This window comes from Saimiri boliviensis, chromosome 12, assembly GCF_048565385.1.
Source record: "Saimiri boliviensis isolate mSaiBol1 chromosome 12, mSaiBol1.pri, whole genome shotgun sequence".
Taxonomy (NCBI): Eukaryota; Metazoa; Chordata; class Mammalia; order Primates; family Cebidae; genus Saimiri; species Saimiri boliviensis.
The window spans coordinates 18,405,803-18,428,806 of record NC_133460.1 but is presented as its reverse complement, the minus strand read 5'-3'; the positions used below and the strand labels follow the sequence as shown (position 1 = coordinate 18,428,806).

The following is a 23,004-nucleotide window of genomic DNA, read 5'->3' as shown; positions in this document are numbered from 1 at the left end:
AAATCCTCACTTCTTATTTTTATTTATTTATTTTTAATTTTTTGAGATAGAGTTTCACTCTTGTCACCCATGCTGGAGTGCAATGGCACAATCTTGGCTCACTGCAACCTCCACCTCCCCGGTTCAAGTGATTCTCCTGCCTCAGCTTCCAGAGTAGCTGGAATTACAGGCGCCCCCCACTAGGCCTGGCTAAGCTTTTGTATTTTTAGTAGATGCAGGGTTTCACCATATTGACCAGGCTGGTCGTGAACTCCTGACCTCAGATGATCCACCTGCCTTGGCCTCCCAAAGTGCTGGGATTACAGGCATGAGCCACTGTACATGCCTTTACTTTTCTTAGTACAAGGGCTAGGGTTGTCTCTTCCAAATATAGAGTTCTTGCAGAGAGAAATAATAGCAGGATGTTATGTAGAAAGGAGAAAAAAGACAGACCCTAAATCCCAACTTCTAAATACCTCGACCTTCAGTGTTAGGATTTAACATATGAATTTACGGGAACACAAACATTGAGATCATTGCAAATCTGTTCCCCTTAGCAATACTGTTAGTGGTAGTTACTTCCAGTCTGATTATTGAATAGCATTTTGGGCTTATAGTTGTGCTGTGATTTTATATACTGTTTTGTTGCTTTGCTGTTGGTGGTGATTTATTTGCTTTGTTGTTTTTAAATTATTTCCGTGGGAAGTGGGAAAGCTGCTAGCAAAATTTACCTAGAAACTTGCATCAAAACTTATTGATCTTTGTTTTGTGGTTGGTATTTTATTCATATTAGAAACTCCATAGATGTTAACTAAATTATAAATGTAGGTTGGGAGGCCGAGGTGGGTGAATTACTTGAGGTCAGGAGTTCTAGACTAGCTTGGCCAACATGGTAAAACCCTGTCTCTACTAAAAATACAAAAATTAACTAGGGATGGTGGCGGGCACCTGTAATCCCAGCTATTCAAGAGTCTGAGGCAGGAGAATCACTTGAGAAGGCAGAGGTATCAGTGAGCTGAGATTACACCACTGCACTCCAGCCTGGGTGACAGAATGAGACACCATCTCAGGAAAAAAAAAAAATGTAGGGATAAACAACTTCTCAAATATTTTAAATCCTTACATTTCTTATTTTAAATCTTTATTAAATATTCCTTATCTTTAAAGCTTGATTATAAAATTAAGTAATTTAAATTTAAGTAATTTGCTTGTCTAAAATTTACACATCATTATATAATCCTTTATTTTTAAAAAATCTTTACTCCCTCCATAGAGTTGAACTTCCTCTCTTTTTAGAAGAATGGATTTCTCAGTGTCCAAAAAATTTATGGTTCTTCTCTGGAAGAATTTTATTTTAAAGGTAAGTTGAACTATCTATAGGTATCTGTCAGGTTGTTACAACAGCTCAGAGGGCACAGGGGAAAATTCTGACATCTTGAGCATTGAATTTCAATTTATACTGTTTTACTTTTCTCAGTACAAGGGCTAGGGTTATCTCTTCCAAATACAGAGTTCTTGCGGAGAGAAATAATAGCAGGATGTTACGTAGAAAGGAGAAAAAAGACAGGCCAGGAAACTGCTTCTGTTATGGAGTGAAGCTATGTTTTTGGCAATCTATATATATTATTTTATGAAGTATATTTTATCTTAATATAAAGGAATTCTAGATATACACAATACACTACTATTCAGTCATGAAAAAGAATGGGGTCCTGTCATTTGCAAAAACATAGATGGAACTGGAGGTCATTATGTTAAGTGAGATAAGCCAGACACAGATAGACAAACTTTGCATGTTCTTAATCATTTGTAGAAGCTAAAAATTAAGACAATTGAACTCATAGAGATGGAGAGTAGAAGGATGGTTAACAGAGGTGGGGAAGGGGTAGCTTGGGATAGGCAAGGGGGATGTGGAGATAGTTAATCGGTACAAAAAAATAGAAAGAAAGGATAAGACATAGTATTTGCTAGCACAACAGAATGACTAGAGTAAAAAAAAAATTGATTCAACATTTAAAAATATTTAAAAGAGTATAATTGGATTATTTGTAAAACAAGGGATAAATACTTGAGGGAATGATACCCAGTTTACCTTGATGGGATTATTATACATTGTGTGCCTGCATCCAAATGTCTCATGTAACCCATAAATATCTATACCTACTATGTACCCATGAGAATTAAAAATTAAAAAAAAATTAAAAATGAACTTGCAAGGTTAACCTCTTAGGGCAATTAACATCTTTTTTCTTCTTCTTCTAGAGGCGGCGATGTATTGCTTTAGTTGTGGAAATGGTCTTCACATTTGTATTTAGTGCTGCACTTTTGACAACACGCTTTGTTACTGTTATAAAGAGGACTGGACCTTTCAATTTCTCTCCTCAGCCTGTCAATGAAGTGCCTTTCTACATCACAGATGACTTAATTTCTCCTTCTTTGGAATTGGCTTATGTGCCTTCCAGAAGTACTGTGGTCCAGGGTATTGTTGAGAGGGTGAAAATGGAAATAAACCCCCAAATGGAAGGTTAGAAATTAAGGTTTTCTGAAAAAAAGATACAGTATTACTAAATTCATTTAGTGAAAACATACTTACAACCTTATTAACTGATTCTTAACCTCCCAAGTAAAACATTGTAGGACATCCTCATACTAAGTATAAATACTGTGGACTTCATTAAACTTGAAAGTTAAATTTATATAAAATATTTTGTTTGTAGAGCCCAGAACCAATAGTAATATTTCAAAATTAGATGACCGACTCTTATTATCATTCTAAGTTGTTACCCAGTTTTGCGATACTATGTGTTTTTTCTATCTGATGGTGTTTGTTGAACCTGGGTAAGTATACCTCCAGGGGTGTGTGATTATGTGCCACAGGTCAGTGGTCAGTTATTTAAAACAATGTTTTATATTAAAATGTTGTACAAGTAATATAGGAAGGCTTTAGAAAACACTCAAGCTGCATAGAATTATTTTAAGAGTTCTGAATCCCTCATTCACCTTCATAGTCCCAGATCACTTTCTTACCTCCTCCTTCAAGAGGTAAATATTATCAGAAGTTTGGGCTGGAAGTGGTGGCTCATGGCTGTAATCCCAGCACTTTTGAAGGCTGAGGTGGGCAGATCACCTGAGGTCAGGAGTTCAAGACCAGCCTGGTCAACATGGTGAAACTATGTCTCTACTAAAAACATAAAAATTAGCTGGTCGTGGTGGTGCGCATCTGTAGTCCCAGCTATTTGGGAGGCGGAGGCACAAGAATCACTTAAACCCAGGAAGGGGAGGTTGGGATGAGGCGAAATTGCGACACTGCACTCCACCTGGGTGACAAAGTGAAACTGTCTGAAAAGAAAAAAAGTTTGTGGGCATCTCCCTAGTATACCTCTCTCTGCATGTGTGCATGCATACACACACACAGAGTCATGTAATTTTTCCACCTTTTTTTGTCTTTCAAGAGATATGAGAGTCCTTGAGAGTATATGCCATCTCAGAGTATTCTTTTTTGTTGATTTTTTATCAAAGCATTTTAAAATAAAGACTGAAACAGAAGAATACAAAGTTCCCAGTAATTTGTAAATGATACAACAAAAATATCCCAGCAAATTTAGAGTCTGTTAGGGGTTATTCCAACAGTCTGTTTGGGTTACTCAAAATATTTCCTGTTTTCCACTCTGATTTCTTCTTTGATGCATGGATTTTAAAATTTTTAGAAATGTGTTGCTGAACTTCTAAATACGGGGAGCTCTTGTTATCTTTCTGTTGTTGATTTCGGTTTTAATTTCCTTTCATTAGAGAGTATACTTGATTCCAGTTCGTTGACATTTTGAGAATTGTTTATGACTAGTACATGGTGTATTTTCATAAACGTTTTCTGTGCATTTGTAAAATCTATGTGTGCTCTAGGTTTTGCTTGTAGTGTTCTATAAATGCCACCTAGGCAAAGTTGGCTAAGTGTCATGCTTTTCAAATCACTATATTCTCTCTCTCTCTCTCTCTCTCTCTCTCTCTCTCTCTCTTTCTTTTTTGTCTGCTTATTGTATCAGTCATTGAAAGAAGTATTAAATTTCCAATCAGGGATTATCAGGATTAAATAAGTTATATATATATATATATATATATATATATATATATATATATATATATATAAATTTTTTTCTGAGATGGAATCTAACTCTGTTGCCAGGCTGGAGTACAGTGGCATGATCTCGGCTCACTGCAACTTTCACCTCCCAGGTTCGAGTGATTCCCCTGCCTCAGCCTCCTGAGTAGCTGGGACTATAGGTGCCCACCATCACACCTGGATAATTTTTTGTGTTTTCAGTAGAGACAGGGTTTCACCATGTTGGCCAGGCTGAATATAAAAATTAGCTGGGTGTGATCCACCCACCTCAGCCTCACAAAGTGCTAGGATTACAGGCGTGAGCCACCCTGCCTGGCCTGTATATATTAAAACGTATACATTTTAAGATATTAAAATTTCCCACTGGGATTTAGCTGTTTTTCTTTTTGTTTATTTATTTTGAATTACAGTTCATGTGATCTTTCCATTGAATCATTTTAAAAATATTTTTCAGTTCTGGAATTTCCATGTATCTCTTTATAGGTTCCAGGTCTCTTGCAAAATGTACCATTTTTAAGTTTATTAACCATATCAACCATAGTTACTTGAAAATCTCTACCAGGAAGTTCTGGTGTCTAGATGACTTGTTTATCTTTTTTTTCTTTTATGCCATTAGTTCTATTTTATAACATGCCTTGTATATTGTTACTAAATGCAAGATTTTGCAGATGAAAAATTTTGAAGGCTCTTGGGAATATTTATTTGTCCAAAGACAGTTAAATTTTCTTTTGAATCATTGTTAGAGTGCTAGTAATTACCCTTGCCCCCGCTGAAGGCTGGTCTTAGCTTCACCAAGGACTGCCCTATTTCTGTTTCCTCTTTACTTCTGGGACATAACTTTGGTCCTAGTGTGTGACTGATTCTTACTCCTAGCCCATGATCATTCCATGATTTCAACTGAAAGTCAAGGGTTCGGTTGGGCGCGGTGGCTCACGCCTGTAATCCGAGCACTTTGGGAGGCCAATGCAGGCGGATCACAAGGTCAAGAGATGGAGATCATCCTGGTCAACATGGTGAAACCCCATCTCTACTAAAAATACAAAAATTAGCTGGGCATTGTGGCAGGTGACTGTAATCCCAGCTACTTGGGAGGCTGAGGCAGGAGAACTGCTTGAACCTGGGGAGGCAGAGGTTGCAGTGAGCCAAGATTGTGCCACTGCACTCCAGCCTGGGCAGCAGAGTGAGACTCCAATCTCAGGAAAAAAAAAAAAAAGAAAGAAATAAATAAAGTTGAAGGTTCAAGAAGGCTCCTTATCTTGTGGGGCTTGAGCTCCATCCTCTGTCTCCCAAGCCTGGTACAGCTGCTGAAATCACTGCTCAGCATTTTAGCCCTCCAGTCACTGTCATCTACCTGCCTGTACTCACTTGGAAGACTAGAAGCTCATACCCAGACTTTCACTCCTCTTCCCAGATACACATGGTTAATCAAGGCAGCTGACAGTCAAAGATGAATATCCAGGTAAAACATTTTAGATATCTGAGAAGACCAGGAACAATGAAAGGAAGGAAGAAAATGGAACCTCCTATACCAAGAGAAGCAGAACTAGTGTAATTCCTGGAGGGGTGAGAAGAGCTGCTCAGGTATCCTGAGTTTCAGCTGGGGTTCAGCTCTGCCCCATCATCCCAGGCTGAGGCATTTGCTTTCTCATGCATGACCTTGATGGAAAGAACAACTATCCCCAGTCTAGGCTTTCAGAACATGGTTGCATGTTTGTGTGTTTAATGCTCTCCTTATTGGGGCTAAGCAAGTTGGGTATATGTTGAAATGAGAAAAGTTGAAAGTAAGATTCTTTTAGGGTTGGGTTGGGTTGGTTGGTTGGTTGTTTTGGTCAGGTTACTAGGATGGAAGGTGGGAGAAACAAATGAAGAATTGGAAGAGTTATTGAAGTGATAGGTCCTGGAATCTCCACTGGAAAGGAAACGAAGTTAGAAGAATGATTTCAGATGTCAAGTGATAGGAATGTAAAATTGCTCTTGATCAAAGACCTCTGAGGCTACACATCATATAACCAGTATACCCCCAGCTACACACATTAATATCTCTCTACAGCAGTTTCTCTAGGGCAATGGTTCCTAACCTTTTTGGCACCAGGGACTGGTTTCACAGAAGACAAATTTATTTTTCCACAGACCAGTGGCCAGGGGGATGGTTTTAGGATGATTCAAGCACATCACATTTATTATGTGCTTTATTTATTTATTCATTTATTTTACTTATTTGTTTATTTAGAGATGGAGTCTCTCTGTCGCCAGGCTGGAGTGCAGTGGTGTGATCTTGACTTACTGCAATGTCCACCACCTGGGGTCAAGTGATTCTCCTGCCTCAGTCTCCTGAGTAGCTGGAACTACAGGCACCTGTCACCACACCCAGCTAATTTTTTTGTATTTTTAGTAGAGATGGGATTTCACTATGTTGGCCAGGATGTCTCAATCTCTTGACCTCATGATCCACCCGCCTTGGCCTCCCAAAGTGCTAGGATTACAGATGTGAGCCAGCACACCCGGCCTGTACTTTATTTCTATTGTCATTACATTGTAACATATAATGAAGTAATTATACAACTCACCATAATGTAGAGAATCAGCAGGAGCCCTGAACTTGTTCTTCTGCAACTAGGCCATCCCATCTGGTGGTGATGGGAGACAGTGAAAGATCTTCAAGCATTAGATTCTCAAAAGGAGCTTGCATCCACGGACTGGTACCAGTCCATAGCCTGGGGGTTGGGGACCCCTGCTCTAGGACAAACCAAAATAAACAGCATACTTCCTCGCTTGTAAGATGAAAATAATAATAGTGTCTTATTTATAGGGCAGTTGTGAAGATTAAATGAATTAATATATATGAAGTATTTAAAGCAATTCTCAGCATATAGTAAGTGCTTAGTAATGACTAGATTTATTGTCTGGGCACAGTGGCTCACACCTGTAATCCCAGCACTTTGGAAGACCAAGGCAGATGGATCATGACGTCAGGAGTTCGAGACCATCCTGGCCAACATGGGGAAACCCTGTCTCTACTAAAAATATAAAAATTAGCCAGGCATGGTGGTAGATGCCTGTAGTCCCAGCTACTCAGGAGGCTGAGGCAGGAGAATAGCTTGAACATGGGAGGCGGAGGTTTCAGTGAGCCAAGATCATGCCACTCACTGCACTCCAGCCTGGGCAACAGAGAGAGACTCTGTCTCAAAAAAAAAAAAAAAAAAAAAAAAAAAGGAAATAACGTATATTTATATATTATAGGAAATATATTATTAATGTTATATTTCTGCTCTGCCACCATCTATGCTGAGTATCACCATAAGCCCAGCCTACCAGTGACTATTTAGAAGAGCTGTAGCATCTAGCAGGACTTTGACTGTGTCTTCTGTTTTCCAAATAATAATACAAAATATGAAACTGAACAGTAGAGGCAACATTTCTAACAGGAAATCATGTCTATCTCCTCTGTAAACCTGTCCATTTGAAATTTTGATTACTGCCTCATGGATCATTCAAGGCAATGGAAATAACTAAACTTTCTGCCTTCGTTGTCTTTCCTCTCTTCTCTTCCCACCTGGATCTTGTTTTAAGCCTGCCTAGTCATAAAAGAAAACTGCAAATATTTCAGCTTTGTTGAAACTCAAGAGCATTCTTGTTTGGTTCTTTGTGATTCTTCACTTTTATTTCATTTTCACCTACCTTTTAACTTTTTTTTTTTTTTTTTGAGCCTACCCAACAGAGGTGTTTTTTTCTTTTTGTTTTTTGTTTTGTTTTGTTTTGTTTTGTTTTTTTGAGATGGAGTCTCCCTCTGTTGCCCAGGCTGGAGTGCAGTGTCATGATCTCGGCTCACTGCAGCCTCCGCCTCCTAGGTTCAAGTGATTCTTCTGCCTCAGCCTCCCAAGTCACTGGGATTACAGGTATGTGCCACCATGCCCAGCTAATTTTTGTGTTTTTAGTAGAGACAGATTTTCATCATGTTGGCCAGGCTGGTCTCGAACTCCTGACCTCATGAACCACCTGCCCCGGCCTCCTGAAGTGCTGGGATTACAGGTGTGAGCCACTGTACCTGGCCTGGGTTTTGGTATTTATTTAGATATTTGGTGATGTTTTTCTGATCATAAATATACCCCATATAGGCACTCCAGTCTAGGAGTACAGAGCAAAACCCCTAGCCTCCCACCCAAAAAAAAACAGAAATATACCATAAAAACTTACTTTTTTTCCAGAGGTAGAGTCTTGCCCTGCTACCCAGGCTGGAGTGCAGTGGTGCAATCATAGCGCACTATAACCTCAAACTCCTGGGCTCAAGCGTTCCTCCCACCTCAAACCTCATAAGTAACAGTGATTATAGATGTGGGCCACTACTCCTGGGCTAATTTTTTAAAAACTTTTTTAGAAGTAGAGTCTCACTGTGTTTCCCAGGCTGATCTCAAATTCCTGGCCTCAGGTGATCCTCCTGCTTCAGCCTCCCAAAGCGCTGGTATTACAGGCATGAGCCACCGTGCTGGCCCTTAACTCTTGTTTATATCAATTCGATTATGGCAAAGTTAGTTTCGTGATACATTATTTCCCTTAAAGTTGCAGTTTCAAAGAACCTATTGATGATGCTAAGTGAGGGCTTACTGTACATGTCTTGGAGATAAATCATTGTGAATGCCCAGTCACATCTCAGGCTAAATAAATATTGACCGAGGAACACCAGAATCCGATCAGTTCCAGAATCTGACCTCATCCTTCCCTCTTCTTTTTGGACAAAGCTGTTTCTTTGTTTATGAGAACTATAAGAATGATGCATTTTTATGCAAATATAAAGCAAATGCCCAACCACCACATTCACCTAAACGCAGATGTTTTGGAGTCTTAAGGGTCTCCACCCAGGATCCAAACATACAGAAAAAACACTGTCTAGGATGGGGGCTAAATCTTTGCAGCTGAGTGTTAAGTTTTTGTTTTGCTTTGTTTTTGATAGATTCGTTTGCAGTAAATGAGTGGAGCAGAGTGGCTGAGGGAACTGACTGTATGCTAGCCTTTTTGAGATTCCGAACTAGTGATACATTGGAGTTCAGGTGACAAGTGTGGCAAGGAGTGAGCCCTGTTGAGAAACATGGACTCGGGAAGCATGGAATAGTACCTTTGGTGAGGATGTTAGTGTTCTCAAGCGATTCCATCAACCATGGTAATGATGAGGCTCCCAATGGAAGTTTTTGAGAATCAGATAGCTGGAGTTTGCTGTATGAAGAATTGTGACAAGCCATTTCATTTTCCCCTGCAGACCTTTGAAGCCTTTGATAATTTATATCAAACATGTTTACTCCTAAGAAAATCTTTAGTGTGTACAGCTCCACATACAGATATTTTAAATGACTAACTACTTTGTCTTAGAAGAGTACAAATGATGCCCCAGCCTTTTAAAATTTCACTTAGGTTAAGTTTAACCTAGGCTAAATTCACTGATTGATCACCTCAAAAATTGAAACGTAATTGCCTCAAATATTGAAACAATAAAGTGTTATCATTCCTTAATATCCTAGTATTTTCTATATTAGAGATTCTCTTACTGTAGGATTTTGAATAAATTTCATGGATCTATTTTTTTCTTATTGAGACAATTTCACTCTTACTGCCCAGGCTGCAGTGCAATGGCGTGATCTTGGCACACTGTAACATCCGCCTCCCAGGTACAAGCAATTCTCCTGTCTTAGCTTCCTGAATAGCTGGGATTACAGATTCCCACCACCATGCCTGGCTAATTTTTGGCATTTTTAGTAGAGATGGGGTTTTACCATGTTGGCCAAGCTGATCTTGAACCCCTGATCTCAGGTTATCCTAAAGTGTTGGGATTACAGGTGTGAGCGACCATGCCCGACTGGATCTATTTTTTTATTTCCCTTTAAGATGCAACTTTCAAAACACTGTTTGAAGCATCGTTTATCCCTTGATTTACTTAAATGTATTTATTATAACAATTCATTATGATTTTAAACTTGTGATCAAATTTTTAAAAATCCCTAACATTTTTATGCGCTTCAAAGTGTCGATTAGTTCATTATGCCAGTGTTTCAGCAATAGTGTTTTGAAATTTAATAACAATATTTTGATAGCCTTTTATCCATGTAAAATAGTCTCCCATCTTACATTTAGGAAGGGCTGTCATATATTTTGCTTTTATGTGGTCAACTCACGTATTAGACTTTTGTCTCTCTGCAGTTCTAGGCTTTTCCTCAGAAGAAGAATTTGAAGATTATGTTAAGCAAAAAAAGAACTCTGAAAATGTTCTGGCTGCCATTGTTTTTGACCATGATTTCAAAAATAGCGATGATCCCCTGCCACTGAAGGTGAGAAAGTTTTATACAGAAACCTCATATTTTGAATTCCAGTTGCAGAGATTTAATGAAGTAGAGGTATGATTCATTATTCCATGTTCTAAGTGGAGAGACCGTAGCTTTCCCAAGATCATAGTGCTTGTGTAAGCTAGAGCACGGATTGGAATCCAGATCTAACTAGCTTCAGTGTCTGTGCATTAATTTAGCCAGTGCTTCATGCAGATGAGGAAAGAATTCTATTCACCACCTACCAGGCCTTATTCATAAACTGGAATCATCGGAAACACAATTGTGGACATGGCCTATGCCATTGTGTCTGACATGGCAACTGTAGCCCTAGAGATGATGGCAAAGAAAATGCACATTTCCTGGGACAAAACGCCTGATGCAGTAAATAAAACATACACATCTTCATTAGCAGAGAACACAACATGAAATGTTCCTTTTTCTTTTGAATGAATCTCATAATTTCTCTTCTAAGTATAAACAAAGAAAATAACTCTAAGGCTTAACAAAGCTGAATCAAAATTAGAACATCTGAAAACACCAAAGAAGATTCTGATAACCCCCCAAGGAGGAGAAGCAAGGACAGGGCTTTGATCCTTGGGGTCTCTGGTGCTGAGTAAAATAACCAAAGTACAAAATAGAGATGAGCACACAGCCACAATTCTGCATTTAGGATACAGATGGTTGTCAACGGAACAAAAAAGTAAGGAAGACTGCCAGGTTTTAACTAGGATTCATATTAATTTTGGAGAACCGAGTAATGTCAAGGTACATCATGCTGAAGTTAACTACCTTTATAAGACAACAATTGGGCCCGGGGCAGTAGCTCATGCCTGTAATCCCAGCACTTTTGGGAAGCTGAGGAAGATGGATCACTTGAAGTCATGAGTTCAAGACCAGCCTGGCTAATATGGTGAACCAACATTTACTTGGTTCTCCAAAATTAATATGAACTTTTGGTTTAGTAATTAGATTGTGCAGCACTCCACACTTAGATCTTATCACTTTAACTAGGGTAATAGGTATCCTTTCATCCCACCCCATAACTTCCTCCATATAGGTCAATGTCCCTCAAGTTGGTGACTCAGGGTAAACTGATGCTGATGTAGGCTCGAATGTGTACATTGGGTTTGGCAATTTAAATTTAAATTGGTGCCGTTGGAAACTTCACCTCTTCTACGTGGCATGGTCTCCCTTGCCCTGCCCTATACTTGGCTTGGACGTACTGACCTTGTACAACTGCTGCTGTGATTTTGTCAGTGTTGCCTCTTCTGACCACATATAGCCCTTCCCTCCTACTTCCTCCCATGAATACCTTAACCATGTCTCTATCATTGAGTTGATGCTACGTTGTAAATCTGTATGTTTTGTGAACTAGAATTTGATCTCCTGGAGGAACAGGTCTACCTCCTTGAACGTGGAATAAGTCCCTAAAACTTTTGTCTTGATAACTGAGTATATGAATATTCATCTGGACCTATGACTTCTGCCTGTCCTTCCTATTCTTCCTGATTTCTCTGGTCTGATCCTTCTGACTTTTGATGACTCTTGGTCCATTTGCTGTCCTTTTTATTTTTGTTATTTATTTTTTTTTTGAGACAGAGTCTCACTTTGTTGCCCAGGCTGGAGTGCAGTGGTGTGATCAGCTCACTGCAGCCTCCACCTCCCATGTTCAATAGATTCTCCTGCCTCACCTCTGGAGTGGATGAGATAACAGGCACCCACCACCACAACTGGCTAATTTTGTATTTTCAGTTCTAAAAATACAAAATTAGCCAGTTGCCGTGTTGGGGTTTGACCATATTGGCCAGGCTGGTCTTGAACTCATGACCTCAAGTGATCCATCTTTCTCAGCTTCCCAAAAGTGCTGGGATTACAGGCATGAGCTACTGCTCCGGGTCCATTTGTTGTCTTGTAAAGGTAGTTAACTTCAGCATGATGTACCTTGACATTTACTCGGTTCTCCAAAATTAATATTACCTTTTGTTTTAATAATTAGATTGTGCAGCACTCCACACTTAGATCTTATCACATTCCTCCTGCATTCTCATATAGGGGTCTTCTTTATGTTATTATCGGTTTTTAAAAGGAAGAGATTTTCCTCTTAGAACACTCTAATTGACTGACATAAAGGGAAGATAAATTAATCATGCCTTTTGGTACATTTCATTTCAGTATGCAGCCAGCTGTCTGTTTAGGCAAAAAAAGTTTATAATTATGTACAAGTTGCCACTATATTTGCCTACCGCAAGCCTGCAGTATACATCTAACTATTGCTCTCACCGCAATAAAAAAACTTTACAAAATTAACAGAGGATAGATTTAAAGGAAGGGGGCTTAAGTTGAGATGCCATCAGAGCATGGGTGCCTTAGGACAAATTTGCTCACACTTCCGGATGTCCAGAATATACTTTCACCTCATCGGGCAGTCTACCTCAAAATCACATATTCCCAGCTGTACTTTAACTTTCTTTTGTTTCTGATTATTCTCTAATTATTTTTGGGTGGGGGAGTCTTAGATATTGTTTCTTATTGCTCCTTGTAGGTAAAATATTACCTGCGTTTTAGTAATGACAAGAAGGGCAATATGCTGTACAATATTTATGGAAAAAGCAGCTGGTTTACAAATTTTCTCTTTCCGTCTTTCCCTTCGGTGGGACCCAGAAACAATGATGACAATGGGGGGAGTCCTGGTAAGCAGAACTTTATTCTTAATATCCTAGTCATGTAGAATGAGTCATCACATATTTATACTTCTGTTTCTTTGTTCTTGCAATGGAAGCTGCTTATTATTATTATTATTATTATTATTATTATTATTATTTTGAGACAGAGTCTTACTCTGTCACCAGGCTGGAGTGTAGTGGCACGAACTTGGCTCACTTCAACTTCTGCCTCCTGGGTTCAAGTGATTCTTCTGCCTCATCCTCCCAAGTAGCTGGGACTACAGGCACACACCACCAAGCCCAGCTAATTTTTGTATTTTTTAGTAGAGATGGGGTTTCACCATATTGGCCAGGATGGTCTCATCTCTTGACCTCATAATCTACCTGTCTCAGCCTCCCAAAGTGTTGGGATTACAGGCGTGAGCCACTGCACCTGGCCAGGAAGCTGCTTATTTTTAACTTACTATTTTGGTGATTTGTAAATGTGTCCAAAGCCCCATATGAAAAATCGCTTGAACCAGGGAGTTGGAGATTGCAGTGAGCCAAAATCATGCCCTTGCACTCCAGCTTGAAGACAGAGAGACTTCATCTCAAAATAAATAAATAAATAAAAAATCCTACATACTTCAACAACATATTTTTATTGCCTTTTATCCTTTCCTGGTCATTACCATTGTATGTCTTTATATTTTCATGTAGCTTAATTGTGAACTTTTGACTTACATGACTTAATGAACATTTACAGATACTGATACACCCTGATTAATTGTAACTGTGTGTTATCCTGTTGGGTTAATGAGTGATTTTTAATATAAATATAGTAATAAAAATTTTTCCACTTATACAGCCTACTATTTACAAGGATTTAGTGTGAGCACTTTGCTTTTACCTACAACTTTGCAAATATACCTTGAGGAAATTATTCAACCAAAGAAACTGATTGATTTAGCATAATTCTTAAAAATGTGAAATAACCTACATATTAGGTATGGTAAATTCATAGTACAAGTATAAAATATAATTTGGGCCAGGCGCAGCAGCTCACGCCTGTAATCCCAGCACTTTGAGAGACTGAGGTGGTCAGATCATGAGGTCAAGAAATCGAGACCATCCTGGCCAACATGGTGAAACCCTGTCTCTACTAAAAATACAAAAAAGAAAAAAAAATTAAAAAAAAAATTAGCTGGGCTTGGTGGCACACACCTGTAGTCCCAGCTACTCGGGAGGCTGAGGCAGAATTGCTTGAACCTGGGAGGCAGAGGTTGCAGTGAGCTGAAATCGTGCCACTGCACTCCAGCCTGGTGACAGAGTGAGACTCCATCTCAAAAAAAAAATATATATATATATATATATATATATATATATATATATAATTTGATAGAACATTGTGCAATCATTAAAATAATCATGAGTTCAGAATTGTATTATCAAATTATAGGTATGTTAACTGAATATTCATCAACATAAAACTGGGACAGATACCCAAATATGAAAATAATTGCTCTGTTAGGGTGGCAGAATTGTGCTGTATGTTAGTTACTCTCTTTAAAAATAATTTCAAGCCAAGTGTGGTGACTCATGCCTTTAATCCCAGTAATTTGGGAGGTCAAGGCAGGCAGATCAGTTGAGGTCATGAGTTCAAGACCAGCCTGGCCAACATGGTGAAACCCTGTCTCTACTAAAAATATAAAAATTAGCCGGGCAGGGTGGTGGACACCAGTAATCCCAGTTACTCAGGAGGCTGAGGCAGGAGAATTGCTTGAACCCGGGAGGCTGAGGTTTCAGTGAACTGAGATCATGCCACTGCACTCCAGCCTAGGCAACAGAGCGAGACTGTCTCAAAAAAACAAATTAATATTGTCAAATATTATTTTTCTAGTTATAAAATTTGAAATGAAATCTTATGCCTTTTCTAAATTATGTTACTGCATGATAACCTTAGTCTACTAGCAAAAAAACATTAAACCCAAATTGTGGAACATTCTCCAAAATGCCTGAACAATAATAGTCTTAAAAACTCTCACGGTCATGAAAAACAAAGAAAAAATGAGAAACTTTAACAGCTCAGAAGAGACTATGAAGACGTGACAACTAAATGCAATGCAGTATTATGAATGGTATCCTAGAACAGAAAAAAAAAAAAAAAGACATTCAGGAAAAACAGGTGAAATCCAAATAAAGTTTGTATAAAACATAAATACTATTGCACCATTTTTTTTTTTAGTTTTGACAAATGCACAATGATAATGTAAGATGTAATATTATGCTTCATGCAGGATATATAATTGTATTTCTCAATCTTTTTCATTATTACCTTTCTAAGGAAACCGTTAGACATTTTTTCCATATCTACTCCCCCATGAAATATTAATACCACAGATACACTATAGATCTGTTCATATACTGTGGCCCCATTGAGAATGCATAGTATATAGGAATTCTCTGTATTGCCTTTGCAACTGTTCTACAAAGACCATTATTTTCTAAGATAAAAAGCATATATATATATATACACACATATAATTTTACATTTGTTTATCTTATATATAAATAAATATATTCATTTTGAGATAGAGTTTCTGTGTGTCACCCAGCCTTGAGTGCAATGGAGTAGTCTCAGCTCACTGCAACCTTCACCTCCCAGACTCAAGTGATTCTCCTACTTCAGCCGCCCCAGTAGCTGGAATTACAGGCATGTGCCACTATGCCCAGATAAATTTTTATATTTTTGGAAGAGACAGAGTTTTATTGTTGGCCAGGCTGGTCTTCAACCCCTGGTCTTAAGTGATCCACCCACCTCTGCCTCCCAAAGTGCTGGGATTACAGGCATGAGCCACCATGCCTGGCCAAAAAGTATATTTTAAAAAATCTTCCTACCCAAGGTATGAAAAAAATGAATTTATTCAATCTGATAAATCACATTGCAAAAAAATTGTAACTTACTGATGAAATTGAACATTTCCCTCCTGATATCAGGAATGTTTGCTTTCCTCAGTTCTATTCAGCATATTACTGGAAGTTCTCAATTGTACCAGGAAAAGGGGCTGGGGGGAAGACATTAATTTTAGAAAAGAAGGAAAAAAATTATGTTTCTTTGCAGGTGACAGAATCATGTATACAGATAAAAGAAATTACCAAAACAAACAAACAATCAAAAAACCTACTGCAACCAATGAGTCAATGTAATAAAATCCCAAGATATTTACAAGTACAATACGTGAAAGTAAATTATAATAAACCTACATCAAAAATAACAAAGCAGGTCTAAAAGAAAAATTTAAAGGAAATAAATTATAAAAGTATTTTAACTTCATTGATTGAATGACTCAAAATTGTTACAATTTAAATTCTTTCTAAAGTGAGCTACAGGGTCAATACACACGCAGTCAAAATCTCAGCAGGGGCTGGGCTGCCATGGCTCATGCCTGTAATCCCAGCACTTTGGGGGACTGAAGCAGGCTGATGACCTGAGCTCAGGAATTCAAGACCAGTCTGGAAAACACAGGAAACCCCATTTCTACGAAAACAAAACAAAACAAAACAAAACCAAAAACAAAAAAAACCACAGTGGTGTGTGCCTATAATCCAGCAACTAGGGAGGATGACGCAGGAGAATTGCTTGAGCCCAGGAGGTGGAGGTTGCAGTGATCCTAGATCATGCCACTGCCCTCCAGCCTAGGTGACATAGCAAGACCTTGTCTCCAAAAACAAACACAAAAAAACCTTAGCATGATTTTTTGAAGAAATTGACAAGTTTATTTTAAAATTTACATGGAAATGGAAAGGATCTGGATTAGGAAAAATAATCTTGGAAAAGAACCCTGTCAGAGGATGTATCTTGCCTGATTTCAAGATTTTCTGTAAAGCTACAGTACTTAAGACATTGTCATTACAGGTGTGAGGAAAAACAGATGAACAGAAAGAATAGAATGTGGAAATACACACATACGGTGGCTGGGTTTTCTATGAAGCTGCCAATGTGATTCACTGGGGAAAGAAAATCTTCTCAACAACTTTTGCTGGAATAATTTGGTATTCCTATTAATGAATGAAAGAATGAATCTTGATCACTTCCTTATACCCTATACAAAATTAACTAATTCAAGAAGATCCTAAAGCTAAAATGATAAAGCCTCTATGGCAACATGGATGAGAGTATCTTTTTTTTTTTTTTTCTTTTTTCTTTCTTTTTTTTGAGAAGGAGTTTTTGCTCTCGTTGTCTAGGCTGGAATGCAATGATGTGATCTCGGCTCACCACAGCCTCCGCCTCCCAGGTTCAAGCGATTCTCCTGTCTCAGCCTCCCAAGTAGCTGGGATCACAGGCATGCACCACCGTACCCAGCTAATTTTGTATTTTTAGTAGAGACGGGCTTTCACCATGTTGGTCAGGCCAGTCCTGGACCCTGGACCTCAGATCATCTGCCTGCCTTGGCCTCCCAAAGTGCTGGGATTACAGGCATGAGCCACTGCACCTGGCCGAGAATATTTTTATGATTCGAGGGTAGGCAATGATTTGTTAGGACACAAAAGGCACTTTTGAAAAAATTTAAAGGAGAAGAAATGGATAAATAGGACTTTATCAAAGTTAAATACTTCTCATATGAAAAACACTATTAAATAAAAAGGCAAGATTGCTAGGGGAGAAAATATGCACAATATGTGTTTCTGACACAGGAATAACACTCATATAAATTAAAAAGTAATTTTTAGATGTTACAGCAATGCTAAATTTCTATGCAAGTTTTAAGTGCTTGTCCTTAATTTCTGTACTCAATTTATGTACCAGTAAGAAACTATTTGCATACTATCAAAGGACCACGTTTGGATTATCACTATCAGACATCAGCTCATCTATGTCACTCAGTTGCGGCACTTCATCACTCACTAATGTCACTTAATTGTAGGAGCTTCATGTCTCTCTTCAAGTGTCTGGGGCAGGCATCCCCAAACTACGGCCTGCGGGCCACATGCGACCCCCGAGGCCATTTATCCGGCCTCCTGCTGCACTTCAGGAAGGGACACCTCTTTCATTGGTGGTCAGTGAGAGGAGCACAGTATGTGGCGGCCCTCCAACGGTCTGAGGGACAGTGAACTGGCCGCCTGTGTAAAAAGTTTGGGGACGCCTGGTCTGGGGTATACAAGCAAAGTCTTTATCCAATAATTAATTCACTTCTCATTTAAATTAATTGAAATTGCAAAAAGCAGCTCTCCCATTTCATGCAGTATTTCGCTTTTGATAAGCTGGGGATTAGGATGATTTTCGAAAGTATTATGTATTTGTGTGGCAAAATCATGGTAGCTGCTCTGAAATGTAGACCATCAGAAGAGCCTTATTACATATGTTAATTCCCTTTCTCTTTGTTCAGCTCAGCTGTTTTTTTGGTCTGTTGTACTTACCAGTATTTGTTTTCTCATTTAGGGTACATCAGTGAAGGGTTCCTGTTTGTGCAACACGCCCTGGATAAAGCCATCATGCGATATCACAGCGGCCAAGCTGCAGAAACGCTGTTTAGCAATGTCGGCGTTTTTGTTCAGAGATTTCCCTATCCATCATATTATCATGATTTCTTCTTTATGTTTTCTGGTATTTTCATTCCTTTAGTACTTGTATGTATCTTCTTTCTGAATCATCTTACCCTCGTTCAATCCCTTGTGTGGGAAAAGGAAAATCGATTGAAGGTAACTCCCCTTTTCTTGTGGTAGATGAAGCTTCTGTAGAAAAGTTTGAATGTAGGGGGCGAATTTATGTGGAAGGTTGAATGATTTCTACATACTCAACACTGATGGATGGTTGTGTTTCAGGAGCAGGCAAGTACTGAGCACTTAGGCTTCTTGGCAATATTATATAACTTTATTTTTATTAGAATTCTAGGTATGCTTTTTCATTTTAGTTCTAGATGTCGACTTTACAAGAATATTACAGTTAGAATTTAAATGCCAAATTCCCTAAAGTCTCTCTGGAATAAAGTAGTAATCAATTGGACTCTTGGAATCATATTTAATAAAATTCAAATACAATTCAATTCCAATATTCTATGATGCTGTGATTTTTTTTTTTTTTTTTTGAGACCAAATCTTATCTGCCACCCAGGCTGGAGTGCAGTGACATCATCTCAGCTCACTTCAGTTTCTGCCTTCTGGGTTCAAGCAATTCTCTTGCCTCAGCCTCCTGAGTAGCTGGGATTACAGATGTGAGCCACCATGCCCAGCTAACTTTTCTTTTGTATTTTTAGTAGAGATGGGGTTTTACCATGTTGGCCAGGCTGGTCTCAAACTCCGGATCTCAGGTGATCTGCCTGCCTCGTCTTCGAATAGGGGTGGGATTACAAGTGTTAGTTACCATGCCTGGCCAATGCTGTGATTTTTTTAAATCAAATTTTTGATCCCTAGATTGTTCAAAATATATGACCTTTTACTGTCCCCTGCAGTGTTATGTCTTAGCCCAGAATGTTGTCTTCAAAAATCCGGTCATCATCAACCAATTAGCCAATGATTGATTCAATGATTATTTATTTATTCATTATTGATTTAGTAAGTATATACTTTATTTCAGGGACCCTGATAAATCATAGGTTTGAATCCTTGGCTGTATAGCTAATTATCTCTGTAACATGGCATATATAACTTTTCTAGCTGATTTTCTCAGATGTGAATTGAGACTAATAATACCTAACATGCAGGGCTGTCATGATATTAAGTGAAATATTACCTGGAAAGTTATCATCCTTCAATCATCCAGTACTGTGAGGCAGAAATATGGAAATTCACATACAATATTTTGTACAGTGCCTGACACATAGCGGGGGCCCAATAACTGGGCTTCAGCTATGAGTATGAGTGGTCTCTTCATTTCACTTATCTCCTTTGTGTTGTCAAAGGTCATGTCATTTTCTTTCCTTCATGAGTGGCAACACCACTTTAAACACCAGGTTCACATTACTTCTCACCATCTAGCTCTTCTCACCTCCATATGCACTTGCTCACCCCCAATGTACCTCACACATTGTTGCCAGGGAAATGAACCTGGTAACACAGATGACTATAAATAATTTTATAGATTGATTTATTCTATTGTCTGCTGAATAAAATCCATTTAAGCAGAGAGATTTCCTAAGATTTAGCACCCAACTGCTTCCCATTTTGTTTACCCCAGTAAATCCCTTTCCTTCCAGCGAAAATGAATGGCTGGTTTTTAAGGTTGTTTCTGTTTATTTCTTCTGACTGTAATGCTTTTCTCTCTCTTCTCTGATTGGAGAACACAGTTCACTTTCTGCCTCACCCTTCACAGTTGCCGTCTCCTTGTTGAGATTTCTCTTTAATTCTCAACTATTATTTAATCCTTTTTCTTCTGTGTCACCCAGAGGATTTTATACAGACTTCGTTCATATGACTTATGCTCATACATACACAGAAAAGTACACAAATCATAAGTGTGTGGTTAAATTGATTTAGCATAAAGAAAGTATGCCCATTTTGTCATGGCTGTGTTAATAACTAAAACAGGACTGGGCGTGGTGGCTCACACCTGTAATCCCAACACTTTGGGAAGCTGAGGTGGGTAGATCATGAGGTCAGGAGTTTGAGACCAGCCTGGCCAACACGGTGAAACCCCCATCACTACTAAAAATACAAAAATTAGCCAGGTGTGATGGTGCATGCCTGTAATACCAGATACTCAGGAGGCTGAGGCAACAGAATTGCTTGAACCCAGGAGGCAGAGGTTGCAGTGAGCCAATTGTGCCATTGCACTCCAGCCTGGGCAACAAAGCAAGACTCTGTCTCAGAAAAAAAAAAAAAAAAGAGAAATAACACACTGCCAGGACCCCAGTTGTCCCCTTGTGCACCCTCCAAATAACTTTTCCAAAAATATACACTAACATGAGTTAATTTTGTCTGTTTTTAAACTTAAAATAAATGGAATCATGCATTATATTATTTTGCATCTGAATGAGTCAATTAAATATGTGACTATAGTTCCATTTATGTTAGTTGAGTTCTGTGATTCTGTAGTATGACTGTATCACAATTTATCCATTTTCCTTTGATAATTTCATTTGGATTGTTTGATGATTCATTATTATATGGAATGCTGCCGTGAACATTTTATAGGTGTGTTTTTTGTTGATTACATTTTATCTATTTGTTATTAGTGGATAATACCAAAGTTTGCCAGTGAAGTTCTATCAATTTCCACAGTCATTAGCAATGCCTAAAAATTGTTCCACTTCTTCACCAACATTTGGTGTCACCAATATTTTCTAATTTTATCAGGTCTTGTGAGTGTATCATGATATCTCATTGTGCTGGATTGTTTAGCTGCCAACACATCCTGGGAACTACATTTCCTAGAAAATTCTTCCCCATGTGGTTCCTGTTTGAAGTTGGTCAGAAGCAAAGTGGCATGAGATTTGGGGGGGTGAAGTGAAGCAATAGGCATTACATTGTAAAGGTTGTGTTGGTAAGAGCTGGAGAGGACAGATTTAGGATTGCAAGCACATTGCCATTTGTCCTCACTCTTTGGGGCACTTGTGTCGAGCTCTCCTTTGCATGGTGGTTTTAATTGTAATCTCCCTAATTATTAATAAGACTAAGCATATTATGACATTTATTGGCCATTTTAATATTCTCTTCTGTGAAACATCTGCTCAGATCCCTTGATTATTTTTCCCATTCATTATGTTTCTTTTCCTTTTTTTTTTTTTTTTTTTTTAAGAAATAGGATCTTGGCTGGGCATGGTGGCTCACACCTGTAATACTAGAACTTTGGGAGGCCGAGGCAGGCAGATCACCTGATGTTAGGAGTTTAAGACCAGCCTGGTCAACATGGTAAAACCTCATCTCTACTAAAAATACAAAAATTAGCTAGGCATGATGGCGGATGCCTGTAATCCTAGCTACTAGGAAGCTGAGGCAGGAGAATCACTTGAACCTGGGAGGCAGAAGTTACAGTGGGCTGAGATTGAGCCACTTCACCCCAGCATGGGCAACAGAGCGAAACTCTGTCTTAAAAAAAAAGAAAAAGAAAAAGAATTGGGGTCTTGCCTAGGCTGACTGAGACTTTTGGGCTCAAGCAATACTCCCAAGTAGCTGGAACTACAGGTGTGTGCCATTGTGCCTACCTTGAGTGAATTTTTAATTTTCTTAATTGAATCCTTAGTTCCATGATTTCTATCTGATTCTTTTTTTAATGATATCTATCTCTTTGGTGAATTTCTCCTCCATATACTGCATTGTTTCTCTTATTTATTGTTTGTCTGTGTTCTCTTCTATCTTATTGAGCTTCTTTAATATCACTATCTTGAATTCTTTTTCCAGTATTTCATAAAGTTCTTTTTTACTGGAAACGTACTGGAAAATTATTGTGTTCCTTTGGAAGTGTCATATTTCCTTGCTTTTCATGTTTCTTGTGTCTTTATGTTGATATCTGTGCATCTGGTGTAATAGCTACTTCTTTCAAGTTTTTAGTCTGGCTTTTGTAGAGGAAGACTTCTTCCTGAATATGTATGCATGATCTTGGTTGGGTAGGGCACTTTAGTTTTGCTTCTGAGTACATGCAGTAGTATAGTCTCAGTTTGATTTCTTCTGTTTGATTTCTTCAGCATTAGCATAATCTGTGGTTTTCTCAGTGACTATGGGTGCAGTTATTAGTGTAGTCTGTGGTGAGGTTTTCCTGGGACAGGGACATCAGGTAAGCCAGTCCTTGGGACCCACTGGGTAGTGTTGGGTCAAGCATGCCTGTCTTTGGGCCCCTAGGTGGTATACATGGACACTGGTGTTAGCAGGTCTAAACAACCTGATTATTGAGTTCAGTCTTTTTTAATGTAATAAAACTTGTTTTGTGGAATAACATGGTTTACCCTGGATATGTCCTATGCACACTTGAGAAAAATCTGTGTTCTATTTTTGTTGGGTGTCATGTTCTGTGTATGTTAGG

General features: G+C 38.6%; 1 protein-coding gene across 1 annotated transcript; it reads left to right on the top strand.

Annotated features, from left to right (window-relative positions):
* The first annotated feature begins 1,197 nt into the window (after positions 1-1,197).
* On the top strand, positions 1,198-20,066 carry LOC141580552 (phospholipid-transporting ATPase ABCA3-like). The gene is made up of 5 exons (XM_074381953.1): positions 1,198-1,339; positions 2,242-2,503; positions 10,283-10,410; positions 12,950-13,097; positions 18,490-20,066. The coding sequence occupies exons 1-5, from the start codon at positions 1,280-1,282 to the stop codon at positions 18,771-18,773; spliced, it is 882 nt and encodes a 293-aa protein (XP_074238054.1). The 5' UTR covers positions 1,198-1,279; the 3' UTR covers positions 18,774-20,066.
* Positions 20,067-23,004: the final 2,938 nt, after the last annotated feature.